General features: G+C 49.1%; 1 protein-coding gene across 2 annotated transcripts in view; it reads right to left on the bottom strand.

Moving 5' to 3' along the window:
• Window positions 1–25744, bottom strand: part of ACVR1B (activin A receptor type 1B) — a 32299-nt gene extending 6555 nt beyond the window's left edge. The window contains exons 1-6 of one of the 2 annotated variants that reach the window (XM_039241467.1): window positions 25620–25744; window positions 9324–9604; window positions 8339–8459; window positions 4954–5184; window positions 2089–2256; window positions 904–1060 (exon numbers count right to left, since the gene is read on the bottom strand). In XM_039241467.1, the coding sequence (XP_039097398.1) occupies window positions 904–1060; window positions 2089–2256; window positions 4954–5184; window positions 8339–8459; window positions 9324–9604; window positions 25620–25710 (1049 nt within the window). In that variant the 5' untranslated portion in view covers window positions 25711–25744. Of the gene's footprint in view, window positions 1–903; window positions 1061–2088; window positions 2257–4953; window positions 5185–8338; window positions 8588–9323; window positions 9605–25619 lie in introns of both variants that reach the window. The other variant, XM_039241466.1, reaches the window with a different exon arrangement.
• Between the last annotated feature and the right edge of the window lie 64 nt (window positions 25745–25808).

Below are 25808 nucleotides of genomic sequence, written 5' to 3'. Positions count from 1 at the left end.
AATTTGTGTTGTGGGTCACAGGGCAGTCACAGTCCATAATATCTGGCTGCCACCGGGGTCTTGGACTTTATTAAGTCCACAGTGATGAGCTGAGTTTAAATTTCATTCTGAACCTCTTTTGTGATCTTACGTAATTATACATATGTGAAAATTAATTCTAGCTGATCATCAAAGTCTCCCTCAGTTCATTAGTACTACTCAAGCCATTCCCCGCCCCCACTCCGCGCCCCCACAGAGTCAGGCAGATCAGGGGATCACCTCAGGCCTCACATTTTGGGGCCTGGGTAGCTGTACTCATTCACGGCAAAAGGGGAAAAGCAGCAGCACAATTTGGTGAAGTTCACAGAGATCTGACAGATCAACAGATCTCCTCTGCTGTCCCATCACGAGACAGTTCCATTTGCAACTCATGAAGTCGGTCTGCAGTCATAACTCCTTACTTCTTACTTCGCCTCTGTATGAAGTGGGAAGCGGGCCCATAACCCTACAGGCGCCCCCCATCTCCAGCTTATGTCACCTCTGCTCTAGCTTGGCAAACTTGCTCTCTAACCCCAAGCAAGACACACTCCCTGCCTCCTCGGGGTCTCTGCATAAGTACCCCTTTGGACTGCACATCCTTCCTCCTGTGCTAGCCAAGCCTGGTGCTTGTCCCGCTTCCAAATCTTTTTCTAGACTCTCTTTCTCTGCCTCCCCTGCCCACGAACAGCCACGTGGATACAGTTCTATGAAACTGTGCTCATAGCACTTGTATCTGTTAGATGCCACCAGGTTCAGCTCAGTTGTCTGACAACAAGGGCCAAACCCCCTTTTCTATGCTTCCTTCTCCTGCCCAGATGGGAAGGGGTGCACAGGTGCTACTCAGTACAGGGGAAGAATGATGGCAAAGGCCCGGGGCCTTCTTACCGTTTGGTGCCCACCCTCTGATTTGGGGCAATGTCGATGGTGTCTGTAACCGCATCATGGCGGACAGCCAGGCCCAGGTCTGCGATCGCGCACATGCCATTTTTCTTCACCAGGATGTTCTTTGATTTTAAGTCTCGATGTGCAATTCCAGGCTTCCCTGACAGAGAAAAACATAGGGGTCTTTACAGAGAAACAGTATCAGTGTTAAAAGCATAGTCTCTGCATCCAGATTATGTGGGTTTGAGTCCTGGGTTTGCCTCCCATTAAACCAGTAACCCTAAAAAAGCGACTTAACCCATCTGCGCCTCTTGCCTCCTCATCCGTAAGGCTACCCCAGTCCTTCCTTCATGGTAAGCTGAGGACTGAACGTATTAGCATAGGTAAGTGAGGAGCTTAGCAGGGCGTGCGTATTAGCGGTTAGCACTGGCACTCCCCCGCCCCCGCCCTCCCTGAACCATGTGCTCCAGGAAAGAATTGTTAAGGAATTCCAAGGAAAGCCGCTGCACTGGCTGGGGCCTCACCGTCAGACGGGTGAAGATAAGGACCGTTACTACATCCACGGGGGCTAGGAACAGGACCAAACCTCAATGGCCGGCTTTCTGTCACTGCTGCCCTGGTCCATCAGGACTCAGGGAGCACAGCACAGCCACTACCTTGACGAGAAGCATGATCCCTCAGAGAACTGACAGTATAGTCAACAAACGAGGAAGCCTGTAGTCTTTTTCCTCCCGGAGAGCCTGCCAGGGCCTAACCCACCGCGCAGTCCGGAGGCCAGTGCGTCCCCAACGGCGGATGTGGGAAACTGCTGAACTGGTGCTCCTCTGCACTAGCTTGTTTTCTCTTCCGGGCTCCCTGCTTTTACCCATGGACAGTGGGCTCCTGAGGTGACAGCTGGGGACACTAGCTCCCCGACCAACACCCATGCCAGGCTGTCGAATGACAGATGACAGGATCCTTACGTTCTAGAGCCCTGGAGGGAATTCTAAAGGCAGAGGTGAAGAGACCCCACTGGAGACACCTCTTGTTCTCAACTAAAACTTGAATCTCTCCCCTGTGGATTAGGCCGCAGTTCCTGAGGCCCACCTCCAGCTTCCTCAGTGAAAGAGGAGTTCTAGGAACTAAATCAGGATGGTACAGGCTTTTAAATGTACTCAACCTCCCTGCCCCTCGCCGGGGCCCACTCACCTTGGGTGCCCACAATCTCCATGTGCAGGTGTGCTAACCCGCTGGCCGCAGACAAGGCCAGCTTAATCATCCCCTCGATCGTCACCGTGTACCGGTTCAGGTAATCAAACAGAGAGCCGTGCTCATGGTAGTCCGAGACGAGCCACAGCTGTGTCCAGGTGCCATTATCTGCAGAGAACCACAGAGGAGTTCTGGAACAGGCACAACTACCAGAAAAAGGTTAAGCCAGGAAAGAGAGATTATGTGAATAACTCAAACTCCAACTGGACTCCTGAATGCATGCTTTCTGCCTCCACACTTCCTGAGGCCCCTCTGCACCCATTTCATCTACACTTGTCCACCAGCTTGAGGCTCCGGGAAGGACAGAAGAGCAACATTCTTTCTCAGACCTGCTCCCTTATTTCTTGCGGGTGGCTGTCGGGAGTCTGAAAAAGGCCTACTCATCTACGCGTTAGAACGGGACTGGCCACACCCACTGCTGCCAAGGAGGAAGGCTTCGCAGACCCTCCTCTGGGCTCTAGACCCTGTGAGCACAGCCTAGCCCAGCAGCTGTCTCATCCAGAATGTTTCCTTTCAGTAGGCTATGGGCTCTCTGGGAGAAGAGCAAAGAGAAATGCATTACTGTATTTCAAAACAAAAAAATGCCCCCCCCCTTTTTTTCTGATTGATTTCGAGAGAGAGTGTGTGCACGTGCATATGTGAAGGAGAGGGGCAGAGAGAGAGAGAGAGAGAGAGAATCCCAAGCAGGCTCTGAGCAGTCAGCACAGAGCCCAATATGGAGTTCTATCTCACAAACCATGAGATCATGACCTGAGCTGAAATCAAGAGTCAGATGCTTAACTGACCGAGCCACCCAGGTGCCCCACACAGAATGCTTTCCAATGCATGAAGAGCACACTTCCAAGTATTCCAGAGAGATCATCTTACCCTCAGAATTGGGTAAGAGCAATGGAAGGTGGATAGCACGGCCTCTTACATGGGGTGGGAGGTAGGAGGCAGTGAGTAGTGGGAAGGAGGAAGGAGAAAACGAAAAACCCGAAGCTGGCGATCTAATTAGGTTATGCTGTTGTCAATAGGAAGATTGGAAATTGGATTAAGATCTCCAAATTCCAGGCTGGTGCTAGTTCCAGGACACCCTACTATATTTATCATGCTAAAAAGGCAAAAACGAAGGAGTCCGATTTTCCTTCTCCCTTGGCCCTAATGTGAGTTTTTACAGCCAGATCCCCACTCACATGAGCTGCCAGAATCAATAAAGGGAGTGGCTCTTGGAAGAGCACCAACCGCGGCTTCTCTGATTACAAACAAGGGGTCCACCCAACGCACTACCTCTGCACTCCAATCAGTCCCTAAGTCGTGAGGACCCCGGCAGTAAGTTATAGTTAATAGGGAAGACGGCTTCTGATTCTTGAGGCTGTATGTAAAATTTAAATGTTATCAAAAGGTGCTCCTGTTTTTGAAAAGCGCAGCGCACTCAGAGGGAGTAAACAGTTCTCTCGTCCCCTTCCTGTGTTTGAGTCTGAGTCCGAGCCTCTTCAGCCTGGGGGCAGTGGAGGCCATTATACACGCCCCCCTTCCCCGCCCAGCAATATGAGGAATCGGCAATCTGACGTTGTTTTCAGGAAGAAAAATAAATACTTAGCATCTTCCATAGGCTCTGTAGACACTAACTTCTAAAAACTGCCATGTCACGGGAGCAGACTGTCACAACGGCCAGAGAGCCTCTTCTAACATGTAAACGCAAACATCTCAGGGTTCTTCCGACTCCACCTGTGCCACTTGCCCATGTGTCTACTGTCCCCTCTACCTGGAGGCTGTGAGGGCAAGAGAACTATGTTTTGTTCTCATCTGTGGTGATCGAAGCAGCTGGGGGTAGTCACTAAATGTTAGCGGATTGAAGAATGAAATTCCAATCACTACCCACTATCTCAGAATAGACTGTAATCCTCCCAAAAAGGCCCTTCATGATCTGGGGCCTGCTACCTCTCCACCCCCAGAGCCAAACCACGTTACCTGCAGGGTCCCAAACGTACCTCCCCTCGACATGTGTGTCTTAGAGTGCCCTTCCCACTGATTCTGCTTCCTGACCAACTCCTGCCACCTTGGCCTTGGTTGAGCTCAGGCACGACCTCCCTGACCCCCCTCTCACCACCCCCCCCAGCTGTGCTCAGCAGAACAGCTTGCTGTTTGATTACTTCCTATAATCAACTGATCAACTGTTCATTTACTTCTCGCTCTGCTAGTCAGTGAGGCCCTCCCAAACAAGGATGTGCCTGGCCGCACAAGAGACTCAAAAAGTAAAGGAAAAATCAGAAGAAAGAAGAAGGGGGCACTCAGGGGCCTCAGGTGCCAGTGGACCAGACACCGGGCCTGAAAGACCACAGGGGAACACCCCGGGGGTAGCCAGGCCATCCCTGCCCCTGCTCCACGCGAAGTGTGGATGATGCCGGTTATGTCAGACCGTGGACCACGTGCTTTTCTGGGCTACCCTTCCCTGGCAGGGTCCAGAGCCACAGTTCTTCATTCTGGCAGTTTTCAGGGCACATTAGCTAGAACCCCTCCAGGGGCTCCACTAGGGTGAGGGGAGGGGGTATTAGGGATGGGAAGTGAGCAGGTGGGCTAAGAGGTTTATCTTGTTTACCTGCTTAGTAACTGCTTGCTTCATAGCCTGGTGTTCTGTATAAGCTTTTCATAGAAGAAAAGTTGGAAGAACTAACAGCTTATTCAGATTCTCTTTCTACTGGTAATAACCATGAAGGCAAACAGGGTCGGACAGTCCCACAGCGGTTCCACTTCCCCAGTCACCCCTCCACGCAGGACCAGCACTGGCTTTGGGACACTTCATATCCAAACCCAGCTCTTTACCTTTGTTGTCAGCAGCAATGAACCCAAGGATGTTTTCATGGCGCAGCATGACTGTCTGGTAGATCTCTGCTTCCCGGAACCAAGAGCGTTCTTCACGAGAAGAGAAAATCTTCACGGCCACATCCCCACCCCTCCAGCGGCCGCGCCACACTTCCCCAAACCGGCCCTTGCCAATAATCTCCTGTAACACGATGGTTCGGGCCACGGTGCGCTGGACAAAAAGGGGCAACCCTGTGGGCCAAAGAATGGAAAGAAAGCTGACGCTGTAAATTCGCTACACGCTGCAACTCCCACCCCAACTGCCACATTGGAAAGGCCATTACCACTCAGCGCCTCCACTCTGCTCTGGTCCACTGACCATGGAGAGCTGAGGCTGCCCCTGTACCACGTCCAGGTGAGCCAGCAGGGGTGAAGGCAGGCGGAGACTGGGAGGGAGCGAATACAGAAAGGGAAACGCATGCAACTAGCTGTGCCTTATCTAAGCGATTTCTCCTTTTAGCTAGTAGGGATGACAGATTTGCACACAATGTCTGACCAGATTCACCAACTCTGCAGCTGGCCTCTTGTGGGCCAGTCTACCCACATCTGCTTTATGCTGACTGAAGAGGAAAGAGGGCAAGAGAAGGTGAGAGACGGGGCTTGAGTCTGAGGGGGTGCCTCTGGCCGTTCTGCTCCATGGCCGCTAGAGGGCGGTGCTGTGCGGCCCATGAGAGCCAAACTGTGGGCCTCCAAGGCTCCCACCTCTCTCCAAAGAGCTCAAAGCTCTGCTCACAGGTCAAGCTCCAGAATCAGAATTCGGTACCAGCCATGCTTATCCTAAGATTAATTTTACTGTCTTTGTAGGGCTCATTATTGCTTCATTTGCCTCATTCAGCAGTCTCCCTATCTATCCAATCACACTATCATGACTGACTCTGAACTCTCACTTCCTCCCCCAGACCAAATAAACATGTTATTAATCCCTAAGTCCTGTGGATGTGGACGCTTATTAGACACTAGGCACTATGATCAAAGCTTTAGATAAATTATCTCATTTCCTCACACCACCTATATAAGGTAGATGGTGTTCTTATCTCCATTTTACAGATGAGAAAACTAAGGCTCGAAAGGGAAAGTTAAGGGGTGCCTGGGTGGCCCAGTCGGTTGAGCGTCTGATTTCGGCTCAGGTCACGATCTCACGGTTCGTGAGTTCGAGCCCCGCATCAGGCTCTGTGCTGACAGCTCAGAGCCTGGAGCCTGCTTCGGATCCTCTGTCCCCTTCTCTGTCTACCCCTCCCCTACTTTCTCTCTCCCTCAAAAATAAACATTTAAAAAACGGGAAAGTTAAGTAACTCATTTGAACTCACACAGGCAGCAAGTGGCAAAGAAAGGACTAAAATCTAGAACTGTAGAACTCTCTGACTCCAAAGTTAATGCTTTCAACTACAACACCAAGTAGAATCACCAAAATGTCTCACATCAGTCCCCTCCTCTCCAGGCCCTCTGTGCTCGTCTGAGTTCTGGCCCTTCTTTAAAAGACTCTCAACTGGTCTTTCCACCTCCCTCGTCACCCTGCTCCTGCCCTGCACACCCACACACAGCCCTGCCTCACCCTGCCCTCCCTAACAGGAGGTGACTGGTAAGTGAGTGAACTCACCCTCCACACCATTGCCGGAATTCCTTCCACGGGAAAATACAAACATTTACTTTGCCGCATGAAAACTTGCAGTGGCTGCCTCTCACCTTGCTGGATAAAGCACAGCACCCGAGGTCCTTCCCGGGCCACCGGGTCTGGCGTGCCGGTCCCCGTCCTCCAGTTGGACAGGCCGCGCCTAAACACAGGGTGAACTTCCGTGCCTTTCTGTCCTTTGGTTCAAGGAGTTTTCCTTGGGCTGGAACGTTCCCCGTCCTCTTACTTCTTTAAACCACCAAGTCAGTCTTCAAGACCCCTTTAAACCCATCCTCCCCCATGAAGCCCTTCCCAGCAACCCCCATTCCTCTATCCAATCTGAGGCCAGCTTTTTTCATCTTTGTTTACCCTGCATCACCTGGAGAGACTTGAAAGTTGCACAAGCAGCAAGGACTGATGACTTTACAAACCACAGTATTAAAACTCCAGCACCTTAGAAGCTCTGCATATCTGGGATTAAGAATGGACTAGACCATCCAGGGCGAAACAGTTATTCATCATTTTACTCCGATGACTAAGTCACCACTGCGGACCTTCGCGAGCTTCAGCTAGTTCTGATCTTAAACAAGACTCCCGAAAACCTGAGCTCCCCTCCCATGACAGCAAATCAAGTCACAGAGCCAGCCAGGCAGTTCTAACCACTGCCCTACCTCTTTCAGCAAAGAACAAGACATATATTTTCTCTCTTCCTAAAAATATGCAGCTTTTAAATATATCCATCATTCTGGCACTCTCTACTGCAGAGCTTAATAAAGGCAAAACCACTGAAATTCAGGAGATGTCATAGCTCAAAGTATTCCTTGTGTTCAAGGAGGAATGTCTGCCCAGGACTGATGGCATAATTTCTCTACAGAACAACAGTCTTGTCACATGGGGCACCTACATAAACACGTACAAAATTCTCACAATATGATTCTGTGTGTTTAGCTAGAATGGCGAGAGTGACCTTTGCAGATGATTTTTTTTTTTTTTACAAGAACAGAATCCCACCATCACTAAATAATTGTTTATCTTCATAAAAAGACTCTTTTGTAGTCATTTCACATCTAACAGCCAGCTGAGCTATACCCTGAGACCTGAGTAACCCCAGTCCCTTTATCCTGAATTCTGGGCTCACGTCAAGGTCCAGGGTTTGGTTCAATTCTCTTATCTGAGACAGACTCGGTTACCAACAGGGAGTACAGGAAATGGAACCGATAGCGTGCCGCGGGCCCAAGCTGCCTTTATTTAACCTCCACCAAAAAAATCCTTGGGCAACTGGTATAAGTCAATGATTCACCACAGCCCAGCTCTCAGCTTCACTCAATGTCCTTAAAGTCCCCTTGTGGTTGCTCGGAGATCAATGATTAGCTGTCACCACCTCAAGAGAAACCCGGCACACTCCTGCTTCTCCAAAGGGGCCTTAAATTGAGCACTCCACCGCTCAGGTGGAACCAGGTGAATTTTAATAGATGTGCAGTTACAAGACTTGAAAAGAGGCAGGGTTTCTGGAATGGAGAGTTTTGCACTTGACCTTTGGAATCCCAGGAACTGAAAGACTTTCTGTGAACCCCTTATCTTATTACAGATCAGACACTACAAGAGGGGGTATTGGGAAACCAGACGCCTCAGTGCTGGCAGAAACCAGTGCAAGGCCCAGGCTTCAGAAACGCTCTGTCCTGCTGGGAAAACAGCACCGAGGACCAACGATCGACGCGGTCGCCGAGGAACCCGTACCTGAGCCGGACCCCGACGTGGAGAGGTCGTACACAAGGTCCTGGAGCGTCTTGTCTTTGGAGAGACACATCTCACACGAGGGGTCTTCCATATCCAGTCTCTGGCGGTTGTGATAGACACGCTGATGATAGTTAATGACAAGGAAAACAATGATGATGATGAGAAACAGGAGGAACACTGGGCCAGCAATAATGCCTACCAGCTCCACGGGGCCCCACATGGAAGGGTGCTCAGACTCCTTGAGGTGACCTGGGGCAAGCGAGAGAGGAGAGGGAAAGAACACAGTAAAAACATGGGAAAGCTCTGGCCTTATTTGTCCCCAACCCCTCCCTGCATGTGAGAATAGCCTTTCCCTCTCCCTGGGTTCAAGGTGCCCTTGATCTCCCAGTCTTACTCACTGGGCTATGTGTCTGCCCTGCGTTCTCAAATGCAAACCTCTCTAGTGAAGGAGCCCTTTTCAACAGTCACGCTCACAAGCCACCGTGTCACAGCCTGCCTTTCGCGGGCCCCTCCCGCCTCAGTGTCCCAGACAGACGCCAGGTTCTGCTTCTCCACTCGTAACAGCCTTGCTAAGCTCCGCAGCTTCAAGCGCCCCCTCCTCTGATCTCCCCAGTAATGCCTTCTAAGCGGCACATGTGCAAATGGGTGCCAGCTGATACTTCCCAGCCTCTCTTCCTGTCCTGCCATCAGCCTCCGCTGCTCTCCCCGCAGCTGCCTGCACGTACCTTTCCGTGGGGACCCCTGCCTGGCTCTCCTGCTCCTCACCAGCCGCCCGTGGCTGCTCGGCCAGTCACCAAAACGTGGCTTCCCCCTCTGGGACAACCCTGACAGTCTGCCTCCCTCACCCTCTTGTCTACAAGTCTGGCCTGGGAAGAAGCCCATCCCCTTGTCGCCGTAGGGAAACATCAAAAGGGAACCTTCACCTATCACCAAGCAAAGGGATTGGGGAAGAGTAGAGAAGGATGAAATGACGGGGGTGCCCTACCTCCAGGATGAGCCAATAGTCCAACAAGGGTGTCCACTCACCGCTGGGCACCCTGAGGTCGATCCTGTTGCAGAAGTCGGTGTAGCAGCAGTGGGTGTTGCGGAGATCCTCGGAGCTCAGGCAGTAGAAGGGCTTCCCGGCGGGGACCAGCTCCACCTTGGGGATGCAGGTGCGCACGTGGTGCTCCATCCCATCCAGGTTGAAAATGGAAACCATGCAGGCCCCATCTGTCTCACACGTGTAGTTGGCCTGCAGGCAGCTGGTGCACGCACACTGCAGAGCTGCGGGACATTGGGGAGGACGCTGACATTAACGGCGAGACCCTACCCTAGGTCCTTTTCCAGACTCAGAACACTGGACGCTCCCAAATAAGGAGCTTTTATGGAGGCGGGGCCGGAAAGAGGACGCCGTCAACGGGAGCGCAGACTTCCCACCTGTTTATTCAGCTCAGAAACCAGGCTTGCAAGCCTACCATCTTCTTCTAAGTGCCCTGTCTTATGCCTGTGACAAACACAGAAAGGACCTTTTAAAGTCTGCCTTAGACCTATCACACGTTGTTTGTGGCTGGGAAAGAAGCCTTCCTTTACATAGATGCCTGGGGACTAGAGGAAGTCTTTCCCCTTGGGGGACAATAGAGGCCACCACCTCCTGCTCACCCCTGCATCCTCCATCCCAAACCAGCCAGGCTTCCTCGCTTGACCGCGCCTCACCGACCCCATCTCCTCTCCCCAGCGCCGGGCATGCCCACCGCCTTCCCAACGCAGTATGCATGCTCTCACACATCCTTCTGCTGCAATGCTTTCCTGGCTACTTCTCACAAATGCTTTAAAACTCAGCTTAACCATCACTTCCTTTGAAACGCTTCCCGCCCACGAGTCCAACACCCTCCCCCTCCCTTTAGTCCCTGGCAGGTGCACCTCTCATGAGGGGCAAAAAGAGTAACCTCCCAAGAGGAAAATATTACTACCCTCCTCATGAAGTCACTGTGAGGATGAAATGAGCTAATATATAAGAAGTGCTCAATAAATTCAACCTACTCTGGAAGGCCCCTGTATATCACTTTTAAAATACAGTATCTCTCTGTCTATCTATCCACCTATCTATCTATCCATCCATCCAGCCGTCTTTCAAATAGGCAGTGTATGCAATCATCTCTGGAACTAATGAGTTCTGCTGCGTGTGTTTTATACCGAAGTGTGCCCTGTTGACAGGAAATTACTGTAAATGAATTTGGCGCCTCTGAAAGCCAGTTCAGCGGCCCTGGAATCCGAAATCCTTTATTTATCCATCTAACAAGAATAGCACAGACAGCAGCAGTTGCTTCTCCCCACCGCTGTCTCCCATGAGCCTAACCTAGCCCTGACCTCTCGGAACCGGCAGGAGTGCGGCCGTGGCCACCAGCACACTGACGGCGGGACTCCGCGCCCAGCAAAGCGCTCACTCATCAGGGTACGGAGGCGGCAGGGCCCCCCCAAGTCTCGGACCGGACACTCAGTGAATAATATCCGGCCCCCAGGTAGGAATATACTCAAACCGAAGCCCCTAGAGGAGAGACATTTACGACCAAACCCATGAAAAACTAGCCTGTTGGAACTCACCCCTCCAGGCTGTAAACAGTCTATCTTTGTCTCTTCCTGAATCCACTGGAAGGCATCTCTCGGCTTTTCGGTTCCGAAGACGGATTCTAAACATCTCAGTGTCCAAGCCCCCTTCCCCAGGCTTCCTATAAATGACGCAATCCCTCCCTCGCCATTCCCACCCAAGGAAACAAAGGACAGCGCCGTGGACAGGTAACTGGCCGCTGCGGATCTTCACCGTGAGGCCTTTGATCAAAGCCCTTTCTTCTGGGAGAAATTCCAAAACACGCAGCTACCTGCTGAAGGGTAAGCGTAGTGTCCTATTTTAAGGGCAGGGCGTTTAAAGCAGGTACCCTTTAGACTAGGATCCAAATCATAAAAGGAATTTTAAAAGTAAGTTCTTCCTATACTTCGATTCCAACCCTTTTTAGACACAGGAAAGACGAAGAACTCTCCTCATTTCCCCCCAAATGCCTTTATTTGCTCCCTCTTTTATTCTTCTTGCTAGCTTAAATCTACTTCTGCGACTTTCAGAATACTCGAGCCAAACCTCTGCTACTCCCATTGGAGTCCTGGACGGTAATCCAAGAGCGCCGCTGCCCCTGCCCTCGCTGCGGACACTCAGGCGCGACGGGGCTCCCCGTGGGGCGCACGCCTCCCACCGCACGTGCCGTGACACCCAGCACGGAGAACAGCACCGGGCTATTTTGGGAAGCAAGAAGGGAAAACGAGCAACTCCAAGAGGGCTATTCTGAGCACAGTGGGACACACAGGCCAGACCCGTGGCCGCCTCTGGGAAAAAAGCTCACTTCTGAGTCTGTCAATTAGCAGACAGGAGAGCCAAGAGTCTCTGATTCCAGATATTTATTCTCCCTGCGTCGGTTCACGGCCTCTTTCACAGTGATTCATTCTGGAGAACGAACACACCCACACGTGGCTCATTATTTTTGGGAAGTACTTAAACAATCTTGGTGTAAGACAGGAAAGAACAAAAGTGGTGAAATCTATGTGAGACGGGACGAAGAACGGAACTGGGAGCAGGGCCATGCGGGTTCGTGATAAGGAATTAGGCAAGTCCCTGAATCTATCTAAGCCTCAGACGCCTAACCAGAAAATACCATTTATCTTACAGAGATGGTATGAAGATTAGCCAAACATCCGCTAAGTGCTGGGAGTATTCTGAGAAAGACTCTCCCTGTACACATCTGTGGACATCAATATATTTTACAGGGTGAGGGAGAAGTCCGAGAAAGATAGATTTTAAGATAACCATCGCTACTGCCCACACCTCTGCAAAGGTTTCAGTTACTATCGCTAGAGCCACGGCAGGGTATCACTGGTACCACGGCAGGGACAGGTCAGAAAGACCCACGGCTCAAATACCAGCGCTAACATTAATCACATGACCTTTGAGCAGCCTGCTTTCCTAATCTGTAAAGTGGGGCTGTTAATAATTATTGTCCAGGACCATGTAAGAACTATATGAAATAATACGTTTTAAAAGTGCTTAGCAAATAGGTGCTTGGTAAATTTAAGCTCTCCTCTCAATGTAAAACTCAAACATAAACACACACGCGCGTGCGCGCGCACACAGGCACGCACGACTGTGTCTCTTTAACCACTAATTAGGAAGTGGCGAGTTACAGGAAGACCACGGCAGGCACAGCAAGAAAGTGCTGTTCTGGCCTCAGCTCTGCCAGTAACTAGTCGTGTGGCATTGGGCAAGTCATTTAACCTCCCTGAACCTCACTTTCCCCATGACTAACCAGAAAGAAGGGCCTGAACTAGATGACCTCCACATCCTCCAGCTGAAATTAGAATCCAGTTTGTTTTTAAATTCACACTGTCTGAATCACTGATCCAATGATGGGCAGTGGTGCTTTGAATTTTATATACTTTTTCTTGAACTTTAAAGACAGACATTTGGGTGAGTCTGCTGTTAATGTTCATTTCTCAAAATAAGTGATAATAAAATTATAAAAATACCTGAATTTACTGTAAACGTACTAGTATACTAAATCACAAACCTAATCGTGATTTCTTTGAAAAGCTAAATCTGGACTAATGAATGCTAATAGCCCTTTATAATCTACTTCACAGTGACTCATCAGGTTAAATCAGTCTACACACGCACATATAAACAATACATACCTAAAACTCTTCGTATTCCACAACCAAGGAGCTATGTAGTAGAAATGACACCGTTTGGAAAGCCAATCATAGAGGAGTACCAAATCACTCCAGACACAACCAAGTTAAAAAGTGGTCAGAACAACATTCTCACTAGCACAGCATTTTGTTATTAACAAGTCGGTCAAACCTGAATGGAAGACAAAACCACGGAAGCAGGATTTGAACGTGGCTCTAAAATATGAGGAGTAGGTGGTATGTGGGAGGACAGAGATGCAAATCTGATTCACGAGAGAGGCTGCGTTCTGAGGAAGACCAACGAGTCCCAACTTGGGCGGCCTCTGTCGAGACGCGTGCTACGGGGACATGGACACGGCCAGGTCTCGGCAAAGATGATCCCACTGCAGGCAGGGCGCTGGGGTTGGGTCCGCTCTGACCCCCTGGCCTACACTGGGAGGACGCTCAGCAAGCGTGGGGCTCATGGGAATCCCCAAGCGCCACCATACAGGCACGGACTCACGGCCACTCAGCCCGTTATTCTGCCCTAGACCGCATCTCCAGGGGACGGGGTGGGGGAGAATGCAGGGTGGTGGCACTGACCTCAAAAGGTAGGAGGCGAGCCGCCAAACAGCAAGTTTGTCCTGGTAGATGAAGGTCCACAGATGTTCTAAAATGCTTTAAAGCTACATACAGGATTTATGATTTTTAGCTTCTGTTACCTGCTCCTTGGGGATAATAAGCTTCATCAGTTTTGTACAAGGATGGAGCACTGCCCCGATCAGGTACCCTAGGCTCGCCCCTTCCAACCTCACGGGGCTCACCTTCTGCTTGTATGGTGGCCAATGTGGTGCCGAAATCAACTTGTGTAGCCCTTGCTCTTCACCATCTTGCAACCTGATCATAAACTGCTGCTGGGCCCTCCTCCTTCCAGATGACAGCACCCATGAGACAGACCAAACTGATAAGAATAGCCTATTCCAACCCATGATTATTTTAATTAGTCTTCTCTGGACCTTATCCAAACCCCCTACAGCTTCCTTAGGACAGAACAAAGACTACAACTCTGTGATCCTTAATAGCCAAAATGATCTTGGGGGGAAGAAAAAGAACAAAGTTAGAGGACTCACACTTCCTGATTACAAAGCTACAGCAATGAAAACAGTGTGGTACTGTCATGGAGAACGGACACGCAAGGGGCCCCTGGGGGGCTCAGTCGGCTAAGCGCCTGACTCTTGATTTCAGCTCAGATCATGATCTCGTGGTTCATGGGATGGAGCCGCAGGTCTGGCTCCACAGTGACGGCGCAGAACCTGTTGGGATTCTGTCTCTCTGCCCCTCCCCCGCTGCCATGCACAAGCACCCATGCTCTCTCTCAAAATAATTAAACTTAAAAAAAAAAAAAGTATAGAAACAAATCAATGAAATAGAACTAGAGTCCAGAAAAACCTATACTCCATGATCAGCTGATCTTTGACAAGACTGTCTAGAACATTTAAGAGGTAAGACTAGTCTTCAACACCTGGTGCTGGATTACTGGATATCCACATGCAGAAGAACAAAGTCGGCCCTTCCTTCACACTGTACACAAAAATTAATTCCAAAGCGATCAACAATGGAATCATACAAGCTATACCTTGTATTCTAAAACTTTATAAAACAGGGGTAAACTTCATGACTTTGGACTTAGCAATGGTACCTTAGATATAACAACAATAGCACAAGCGACAAAAGAAAAAGAGATAAACCGGTCTTCATCAAAATTAAAAACTGTGAATCAAAGGACGTATCAAAAGAATATAAAGACAGCTATGGAATGGGAAAATTATTTGTAAATCACACATCTAATCATGGTCTAGTATTCAGAATGAACACAAAAAGAACTCTTATAACTTAACACAAAACAATTAGAAAAGGGGCAAAGGACTTGAACAGACAGTTCTCCAAAAAAGACACACGAATGGCCAATAAGCATAGGAAAAGATGTTCATCATCATCTCAGATGCAAATGGATTTTAGATGCAAATGAAAATAAACCCACAATGAGACACGACTTCATGCCCACTAGGAAGGCCATAAGAAAAAGAAAAATAACAAGGGTTGGCGAAGACTCCGAGGAAAGGGGAACCGCATACCACACGTTGCTGATAGGATCATAAAATGGTGTAGCCACTGCGGAAAAGTTTGATGGTTCCTCCATCAATTAAACGTTCAATTACCAAATAACCCAGCGATTCCAATCCTAGGTATATATTCAAAAGACTGAAAACAACCGTTCAACAAAAACTTATACATGAATGTTCATAACGGCACTATGCGTATAGTCAAAAGGTGGAAACAACCCAAATGTCTGTCAGTGAGTGAAAAAACAAAACGTGGTGTATTATTCAGCCATAAAACTGAATAAACTATTGATATACACTACAATATGAACTTTATTTTTTTAAGTTTATTTATTTTTGAGGGAGTGTGCACATGTGCACGTTCGAGCGGGTGAGGGGCAGAGAACGAGGGAAAGGGAATGCCAAGCAGGCTCCACAGTGTTACCCCAGCGCCTGATGCGGGCCCAAACTCAGGAACAGTGAGATGGTGACCTGAGCTTGGATGCTTACCTGACTCAGTCACCCAAGTGGGGCTGGGGTAGTATGGGAGGGAGGATGGGCAGCTCCTACTTTCCAGCTTCCCAGGTTTCCTTTGAGGTAAAGAAAAATTTCCAGAACCAGACAATGGTGATGGCCTGCATAACGTTAAGAGGTTACTTAACAGCACTGAACTTTCAAATGGTTAAAAGTAGTAAACTTTCCAATAAACTATTAAAAAAATAATTTTAAATATCAAAAAAAGTGGTAAACTTTCCGTCATCTGTATTTTACCAGAATCTTAAAAATACCATTAAGTCTTTGACAAACAGCATACTGTTATAATGCAGTCTCCATTATGAATCAAAAATATCAAAAACCTAACACACGCATAGAAAAAAATAAACAGGTTGCATTTCTTCTCTGGGCGCCCAGCCGGCTCAGTCAGTAGAGCACGCAACGGCCGATCTTGGGGTCATGGGTTTGAGCCCCGCATTTGGTGCAAAGATTACTTAAATAAACCAATTTTTAAAAAAAGAAAGAAAAAGGAAAAAAAAAAACCAACCCTGGAGGTACAGTGTTCTTCAGACTATATTCTATTCTTCCTGAAGCCATGGGCTCTCCAAGATGTACCAGCAACCTGTGGGCTCCACAAGAGAGGAGCCACCATCCTGCTTTGCCTCACCTTTCCTCACTGGTGTCTGGCACGGTGTCTAGCATATAGCACTGGGCGTAATAAATCTCAGCCTGATAATCTGAGAGGGACGGGGGGCTCTGCCACAGTGGCTTTTATCCACTCTACACACACTTCTACATTTGTATTCTTCAAAGGGCTCCACTGCTTTAAAAAGACAAAGAAGAAAGAAAACCGGTGTTCAGTAACTTCTGATCTAGTCAACTGCCAAAATGTTTAGGAAAATCTTTAATCAGGTTAAAAAATGGAGGTGTCTGGCACTAAACTGTCACAAAATCGAGGTAACGTTTGGTTCTCCTGGCAGGGGCGATGGGGGACAACACTGCGAAGTGACAACGTACCAGCAGCCACAACTCTAACCTGAGCAGAAAAACCTTGCAGTGTTGAAATAAAAGCAATCAGATGCTACTGATTGGTCAAAAAAAGACCCAAGTTACATGTTTACCCTTCACCATCATCAAAATTAGATTTAAAAAATACATTAAAACCAAACAAAACCAAAACTCTCAAGTATCCAAGAGGCAAAATAAAGCCAAGTTTTACATGTGTAGTTGGGTAGTACCTAAGAAAATTTTAAGTGTACTGGTAAAAAGCACTTATGAAAAAAATATAACTGACTTAATAAAGGAAGCTATTTGTATGAGGAGGGGAAAAACCCAGAGATTTAACAATAAGACACTTGATAAGTTTGGTATTTAATTCCAATCTGGGAAAAGGTCTCGGAATGGGGTTTGCATAAGAGAAAGGTGTTTGAAAAGCCAGCTCCACACTATATCTATTCTACCAACTGCCTTTCTGACATTCTACTTGGAGACAAACCCAACCCTGGAGAGCTGTTTAAACAAGTTCACCCCTAAGCCTCAGGTCTAGAGAATGAAAGCTTTGTTCTCACTCAAAAGAGACGTTTGATGTTTATGCTAAGGAGACCTGTCATTGCAACTTAATTTATGGCTGACTGTAAATACCTGAATATCTACAAGGGCCCACCTGCTGCCCAGGAGAATGTCAAGGTAAAACTGGAACGAGTGGCATCGTTTCTACAGAGCGTGCCCGGTGCTCCTAGGAGCGAAGCCTATGGGCTCAGCTGTCCTGTTCAGACTAATTTGGTACTTCTCCTTTACTTACAGTTTATACTGAGCATATAACACCATTCTGTTTTCTTTTCTTTGTTGTACTGAAACAGACGTATCCGTGGCTCATCAGGGCAGGGGAGGATATTTACGAGTGGTATTTTCTATTTGCTTCCTGACCTATTTACTATACTATGGATGAGTGGAGAGGAGACAGTGTACGTCACAGTTTTGAGCGAGAAGAGGGATAGGAATGGTTTCAGGCAACTGGGACGATGAAGGAGAAAAAAATCAGCCAGGGCGGAGAGTAAAACTAATGAGGCTGAGATCAAGTGCACTTGGCTGGAATAAAATGGGTAGGTGGTAGAATAAAACAAAGATGAAAGAGGTGAGGTAAGAAGAGTGCTTATCATGTTCCAAGTAACTCACAAATGTCTGTAGCATTTTTAAGTGACCAGGATAAAAACTGCATCTATAGGAGACACTAGAAGTACAGCGGGAAAGAATTGGAATTCTTTGCCTAGGATATTGCTGAGAGGATGGAAAAGAACCGAATGAATTCAATTAAACATACTTACTGAATACTTAAATTGTGCAAGACTCTGTAACAGGGCGAGCCACATAAAGAATAAGCCAGTTCCTAGCATCAATTTTTAGGGGGCAGAGTCTGGGAGAGCGGGAGGAACAGACAGACAAAAGAGAAAAGCAGAGAGGACGGCCTCATCGACCAGGGGAGGGCAAGAGGACAAAGATCCCACACTGGAGGACGGGGCGATGTGCCTAAGAAGAGAAGGCCAAGGCCAAGAAAAGCACAAGGCATGTTAGGTTTACAGTGACTGGACAGAGGCAAGCTTCCAGCCAGAGACAAGGACGGTAAGGGAGCCCAGGCCAGATCAGATGTACGGTGATGCCGGGCTAAGGGGTCTGGGGGGTTACCCTGGAGGCCACGTGAAAGCAGCAGAACCATGAGATACAGAGGGCATGCTCTCCAAAGTTAAAGCCAGCAACAGTATGGAGGACACGTGGGAGACAGGTCAGCAAATCACTGTCATAGTCCTCGTAGCACATGCTAGAGTACAGGATGCGGAGCACATGCTCTAGAGTCCGACAGGCCTCAAGCCCCCCACTGAACCTCTCCATGCCCCACTTCCTTCATCTGCAGAACAGGGGTAAGAGCGCTCAGAGAGCAGCTGGACACAGTAACTGGACAAGCCCTTGGCATAACAGCTGAGTATACAGTAAGTGTTCGGTAACCCAGATGCCTTTAATGCTACTGTTATCCCAGTGCATGACAAGGGTCTAAGCGCTTCCTAGTTTTGTGGTTGTTCCAACGAGAAGAAGAAAAGTCAATTTATGTGTAAACGTCTAAGGGGCAAGGACAGACTCTTTCTTCAGTACCCCTCTCACCATTCAGCTTTGTCCTGGATGTTAGAAACGAATGCTGATTACAATTCAATTTTAGCGGCCACAAATACAAAATGTGATATACAAATGTACACCCAGACGACACATGGAGATCTGGGACAAGGCAGGTTCACAACTACTTAATAAAAAAAGATAGGCTTCAGTTCAGATTCCTCAACTCAAACACTGCGACCACCTTAAAAACTTATCTCCGAAGCACCCATAATCTCCTCTCTCCTCCACTCACAAACATTGAGGGAAAGGTAACTGGCAGTAGACGAAAGCCACAGGCAGTCAAAGGACTTTTCACATGCGAGGTCCATCCAGGGTATGGCTGGGCACCAGGCTTCAAGTCCCCTCGAGTCCTGGCTAGCTAGTTCCCTGCCCGCGCTGCTCCTCCCGTATCTGTCTAAGCCACCGCACGCACGCATGTCTGGGAACAGCACTTATCTCACAAGATTCTGTAGGTCGGCAGCCCAGGCACAGCATGACGGGTGTTGGCCAGGGCTGCCTTCTCATCCAGGGCTGGGACCTCTTTCAGGCTCGCGGGTTGCTGGCAGACTCTACTGCGCTGTGGATGGAAGCCTGAAGTCCCTGTTTCCCTCCTCGCTGACAGCCAGGGACCACTCTCAGTTCTGGGAACTGGCCCGCAGTTCCCGGCCACGTGGCCCCCATGGGCAGTTCACACACGGATGTTTACTTTCTTCCAAACCAGCCAGGGCACCTCCAACTTCCTCTTCCGCTGAGAAAAGTGCTTTCAAAGAGCTAGGTGGTGTGGTTAGATCAGGTCTTCTACCAGGACAGTCCCCTTACCTGAAGATCAACTGATTTGGGACCTTAATTACATCTACAAAATCCCTTCAAGGCAGTACCTAGATTCGTATTTAATAACTGGAAGGTGGTATATTCCAAAGGCAGGAAATCTTGGGGGAAAGAGGCAGAGGTTGGAGCATGGTAGGCAGAATCACCTTACACAGTATTTTATTTATTGTCTATGTCACCTGCCAGAAGGCAAGCTTCATGAAGGAACGCATTTCTATTTCCTTCGTCTACGGTCATATCTCTAGCACCTACGATAGTGCCTGGCATATGGTAGGGGCTCAATAAATACATGTTAAGGGAATCTTCAGATCACTACAGTAGTACTCTCTCTATATTTATTTAGCTTATTTACAGGCTGGCAATGGGACTTCGGTCTATATTCAAATTCTGGTTCAGTGAAACCATTTAGGAATTCTTGGAACCCCACACGATATAATTTTATCTCTGCCACAATTATCTGTATGGCTTTAACAAAATACAGGTCATCCTCATTTTCCACAGGTTCCATATTCATTAAAATTATTTGTAACTTCACAATCAATACTCTCAGTGCTTTCACGGTCATTCACACACATGTGCCAAGGTGGTAAAAAATGTGAGTCCTCCGACGCACACGTTCCCGGCTGATGGTGAACACGGTGACAACGCCCTGCCTTCTTGTTCCAGCTTTTACACTGTAAGTATGTGTCCTTGTCACAGTACATGCTGGGCCATGCTTTTCATCTTTCTGCATTTTTTTCTGTGGGTGATTTCATTGTTTAAAACGGCCCCCAAGGGTAGTGCTAAGACGCTGTCCAGTGTTCCTAAGCTCATGACGACAGTGATGTGCCTTACAGAGAAAATATGTCTATCAGAGAAGCACTGCTCAGGCTTGTGTTACAGTACGGATGGCCTCGAGTTCAAGGCTAATGAACCAACTATATATTGGATAAGGTGTCTTTAAACAGACACGCACACAGAGCAAGGCCATGCACTGGCCGGCTGATGAAAATGTGGTGACCGGTGGCTCACAGGAACCTAACGCCTTCTCCCTCCTAGGAGCAGTGGTTCCGTATTCACTAATCCCGTGTTCTGGTCAGCTTTACAGAACACAAATACCATGAATAATGACGCTGAGCTACATGAGCCTCGTTCTACAGATGAAACCATGAAGTTGAGAGAGATGTGAAACGGTAGCTCACAGCACACTCTCGTACATCATTCGGTTTTATTTTCTCCAGAGCACTCAGGACTGAGAACTGTGTTTACTTATTTATTTCCAGCCTCAGCCACTGCTACTGTAAGTTCCAGGAGAGTCAGGGATTCGGGGGTTTTATCTATTGTGTTCTCTCGGGTTCATTCCCCAAGCCGAGGGCCATTCCACGCACCTACCCAACCTGATGGATAATGAAATTTCCCATATGCAATTGTGTACATTTCAGGGGTGACTGATACTTTAAAGGGAAAAGCAGTTACTTTCATTATGTTAAATTCAAAACACCTAGCAAGACAAGCGCAGGCTCAGGACGAAGTGGAGAGAGAAGAAACCTGAAAAGAACACCAGAGCTGCCCAGGGAGGCCCTGTCTCTGAAACCCAGAGGGCAGGTAAGATTGTCTGGGATGAAAACTTCACAGCTCCACCAAATGCCGGCAGCTCCACCGAGTTAAGGGAAAGAGAGACACACTCTGAAATAGCATTTTTGCTTGGGGTTACGTTTATCCTTGACAGAGAAGCCGGCAGGCAGACAGAACAGGCGGGAGCAGGGACGGTGCCTCGGGAAGCCCAGGCTCAGGGCAAACCAAGTGCGCGAGGGAAATGGAGAAGAGCAAAACCCTGCAGCGGGTAGGCAGGCAGGTATTTGGACGTGGCCATGAGGCAGTGCCTACAGAGCGGGAGAGGTGTGGATCAGACTGCGGGTCCGAGGAGTTCATGCTGTCAAAGGCAACCCCAGGCCTGAGGAACTGAGGGGCCACCAGCGCCAGCAGCACTGCCAGCGTCAGAGGGATGGACGGGAAAGGGGACTCCAGGATTTGCCTTTTATAGCTACAGAGAGGAACACGAGATAAGACCCCCTCACATCAACTCTTCCTGTAATAGACAAACAACACAAGAATTCAAGACAAAGAGGCGGGATTCCAGAATTAATGTTCACTACTGCTCGGCGCAAAAACTGAACAGTAAACAATAAGGATTTCAAAATTAAAACAAAAGAGCCCCTTCAGTATTCTAATTTAACCTCCAACGAGAAAGAAGATCTGAAGCACCATGAACTGAGAATGCCATTCCACCTCAACACCCTGCACTGCTGAGTTATTATGAGAACAGACTGCAACGCAATTCAACTCATGTTCCAAAATGCAACGAGCAGCTTCAACAGGACATGCCGAAAGCAGCAGCATGTCTCCTCGTTTACGGATTCATATTTTGGTAGCAAGGTTACAATTAGCTCACCGGTGGAGAATAAACCTATTTATAACACAGCAGTCCACCTGAAAGACACAATCATCTAAAAAGGTTTTTAGAGGAAAACGAAGTGCAGCTTCTTCCTGTACTGATTGCAGATTCCCAAGGTCCTTTCGGATGAAGTCCTCAGTCTAACCTTCCTGTGTTCACAGGCACCATTCCAGCCACCTCTCAGCCTCCATGTTCTTATGTAACATTTACATAGTGCCATAAACATACCCAGAGTTGCGTAAGAATTAAAACGTTGCCAAACCAATAAAACCTAAAGCAGGTCACTCCCTCCAGACTGTCTTTGATTAGCACAGGTACGCTGCCCGGTCTACGATGTAAGAGCCTGTCAAGAGACAGAAATCAACTTGAGGAAATCTGAAGCAGTCCACACACACACACACACACACACACACACACATACACACACACACACACACACACACACACTCTATGCAGGAAGCAGAAGAAATAAACCACACTGTGGCATGCGGTGCTCCTATCAATCCCAAGAGTATGTTATTCTGCCCCATAAGATAAAAAGTAACCCAACATTGCTCCTTCCCTGAAGTCAGAGACTGTGTCTAAAAATACCTCCAGCCAACTGGCTATCAGTAAGTTAGTCTCACGAATGTCCCAATAAGAACTACACAGACTATTTCCTTACTTTACAGGGGGAACACCGAGGCAGTCACAGAGAGGTTAAGCAAGTGACTTGTTCAAGGACAACCTGTAAGGGAGCAAAGTTCGAGGGCCGAGACCCGGCCTCCTCCCTCCATCTGGCTCCAACCTTTAACCAGAGTGGCCATTTTACTGTGTTTTAACCACATCTGCTCCAGGAGCTCTTTTAACAAAATTAACCAGAGATTCTCTTTTTCTCTAGAAGAGTTCGCTCTCGCTGTGCTTCAAATCCACGTCCACTCAACAGAATTCTAAGCCTTGGCCTGCAATTAGATGAAGTCTGCTCACAGAAATTCAAAATAGTCCTATCAGAACCTCAAATGTCTCCTCTGTTGCTTGTGTCCTAAGGGACGAATGTCGTGTCTCCCACCACTAACACACGCACTTTGACATTTTTTAATACTGATGTGAAAATTCCCAAAGGAGGCCTTAAAACCTGCTACACCTATCAAGAGGATGCCGTTTGCAACCTGGAACTCATTCTCCTCGTCCCTGGCCTTTTACGAAGTTGCAGTTCACGCACCATCAGGAACACCTACCCCTTGCTGCCCTTGTGTCACGTCCAAGTACCAGGCATCAAGGCTGCCCGGCTCTACGGCCCCTCCAGCCCACCTAGGGGGTCACCCAGGCGAAGTGCAGGGGAGGAATGCAATCAACTTCTTGTTATCCCACAGCCTCTATCTTCCCAGAACTGACGTTTGACTCTAAGCCTTTTGCAACAGTGGTCTCTGTAGCACGCACTACTGGCAACTAGACGTGTCCCGGAAAAAACTGTAGTGTCTGGCCAAGAAGTTTAAAGGCCTTCGAGAATGTTTGCTGGACACACAACCCGATTTCCAATTTACCAAAAAAAGAAACGAACTCCCTATTCTGCCCACCCATCCTCACCCCCAACAAACATCTGTTTTAGGAAGGTTACAAAAAATGAACTCTGTCCTACTCAGAACCAGTTGGGTTACCAATTAAACATTCTTAACCAGGCTCACAAGAAAAACTCCACAGACACTCCACTGAATCAACAGGGAAATGGCTGTTAAAAATCTTAAAATGTATTAGGGACGGGATAAAAACTTCTGTGGCAAGCACTGAAAAGATGTACTCAGACACATACAAACCGACAAACCTGAAGGCCAGGTGTCCTTATTTACTACCCTACTAGAGAAGTGGCATTATGCTAGACAGTCCCAAAACATGGCCCGTAATGAGGCCCAGCAAACATCGCTCACGAACACCACGATCCTACCACAACCGACGGCCTGTGTTCACGCACCTTCACCATGTTTATCAGACCCCACAGCATACTACCCATGCACAGAGCAGCAAGACCCAGGAACACACACGAGGTGCTCAACAGAAGCATTAGCCAGTGAACAAAAGACCTCACTGCACAGGCTACACCACTGGGAACAAATATCAAAGCTGGAGATAATGAACTTGTTTTTGAGACTCCAAAGTAGGATGATGTCTTTTCTTGTTCGTCTGGTTTATTAAAGATGCCTGAACCCACCTGAGAATCATTATTTTTAGTAGAGAGGAGAGCCCCGGTACACACACTTGATCTCCCATAGCTGGAAGGTTAGGGGCTGCTGAGAAGTCAAAGCACAGGCTTTGTATATCGGGAGCGAATACAATCCTGATCGTCTCTCCCAGATCCATCTGTGGGTCAATAATCACTTTGATATAACTGCCAAATATAACCTTCGACTGCGACCCCAAGGCCAAAACACATTTAAGACGAGTCTCTTAGATGAAATCTTCTAGGGTGTCATCTGCTCTTCTCAGCCCCCAAAGCCTCATAAACAACACACCCAGCTCAGTGTCCCAGAGAAAAGGTACCCACCTCTAGAGTGGGAAGGGTGGGGGTGGTATCAAGGAGCAGAAGGCTGTGGGGGTTGGAAGGTAAGGGGTGTGTGAGGGTAGGGGAGTGCGTGGGGGGCAGGGCTGGGAAAAGGGATTGTGTGGGAAGGTAAATAAGTACTGACCAAGGGCCAGAGTCGGTCCAGGGGTGGGATCTTTAAATAATCTTGGGGGTTGGAGGTAGGTTCTAGGATTTCACCTGAAAGGCATCCACAAAGTGATTAACTGAATGGGCCCCCTGGGGTGGGGTGGGGGAGGCGAGGTGGAAAGCAAATACACCGAGATGCAGATTAACCGTTCGGGAACTAGGTTTCCTAGGGTTAGAGAGATTCCAAAGCCAAGCTACAAAAACGTTTAGGGGCCTGTTGGTGTCTCTTCCTCCAAACGGCTTCCACAGGGCATGTGTATGTGGGGGGTTTGGCCCCACTGAACTCAAAGGGGCTGCGCGTAGGGGAAATGTGACTCCCTTTCCCAGCACATTAGGGAGGGAGACGAGGGAGGGGAAGAGACACCCCAAGTGCAGGTCCTGAAGGAACGGTTAGAGACCCCTTCCCCTGTCATCTGAGGTGCGCGAGGGCTCGCACCATCAGGGTACCTCGGGGAAGCAAAGATCCATCGCCCGAGCCCCTCAATCTTGGCGGGAGAAAAGACGCCCCCCAAGAGCATCTGGAGGGAGGGAATGAAGACCCCCGCCCCTGGACATGCAAAGAGGCAGAAGAGCGGATCTCCAAATCTTAGGGAAGGGTTCCCGCACTCCCCTCTATGGAACAAGGGGGTGCTGGGAGCGCGACCCCGAGAGCTCCCCGAATCTAGTTCCGCCTGGAAGAGGGCTCGGGTCCCCAGGGGCCCCGCGTGAGCTCGGTCCCGGCAGGGCAGCCGCGCCTCGGGGGTCTGGGGACGCCGACCGAGGGTCACCCCGACTCCTCCGCGCCCCCCACCCGGCCATATTGTGCGCATGGGGAGGGGGCGCGCTGTAGCCAGGGGCCGCCGCGCGAGGCCTCGCCCTCGCCCGGCCTTCTCCATCCCGGCCCCCGCCCCCCGGCCCGGGACTCACCCTGGATCCCCCGGGGCCCGGACCCGCCGCTGCCGGCGAGCAGGAGGACGACAAGGGGGAAAAAGGAGGAGGCTCCGGCCGACTCCGCCATAGTAACCGCCGCCGCCGCCGCCGCCGCCGCCGCCGCAGCCCAGCAGCGCCCAGCGCGCGCGCGCGCGCCCCCGGCGCCTCCCCTCCTCCCTCGGCCCC

The sequence above is a fragment of the Hyaena hyaena genome, unplaced genomic scaffold (genome assembly GCF_003009895.1).
Source record: "Hyaena hyaena isolate Hyena2069 unplaced genomic scaffold, ASM300989v1 scaffold_192, whole genome shotgun sequence".
Lineage (NCBI taxonomy): Eukaryota > Metazoa > Chordata > Mammalia > Carnivora > Hyaenidae > Hyaena > Hyaena hyaena.
This window is presented reverse-complemented; position numbering and strand designations above follow the sequence as displayed.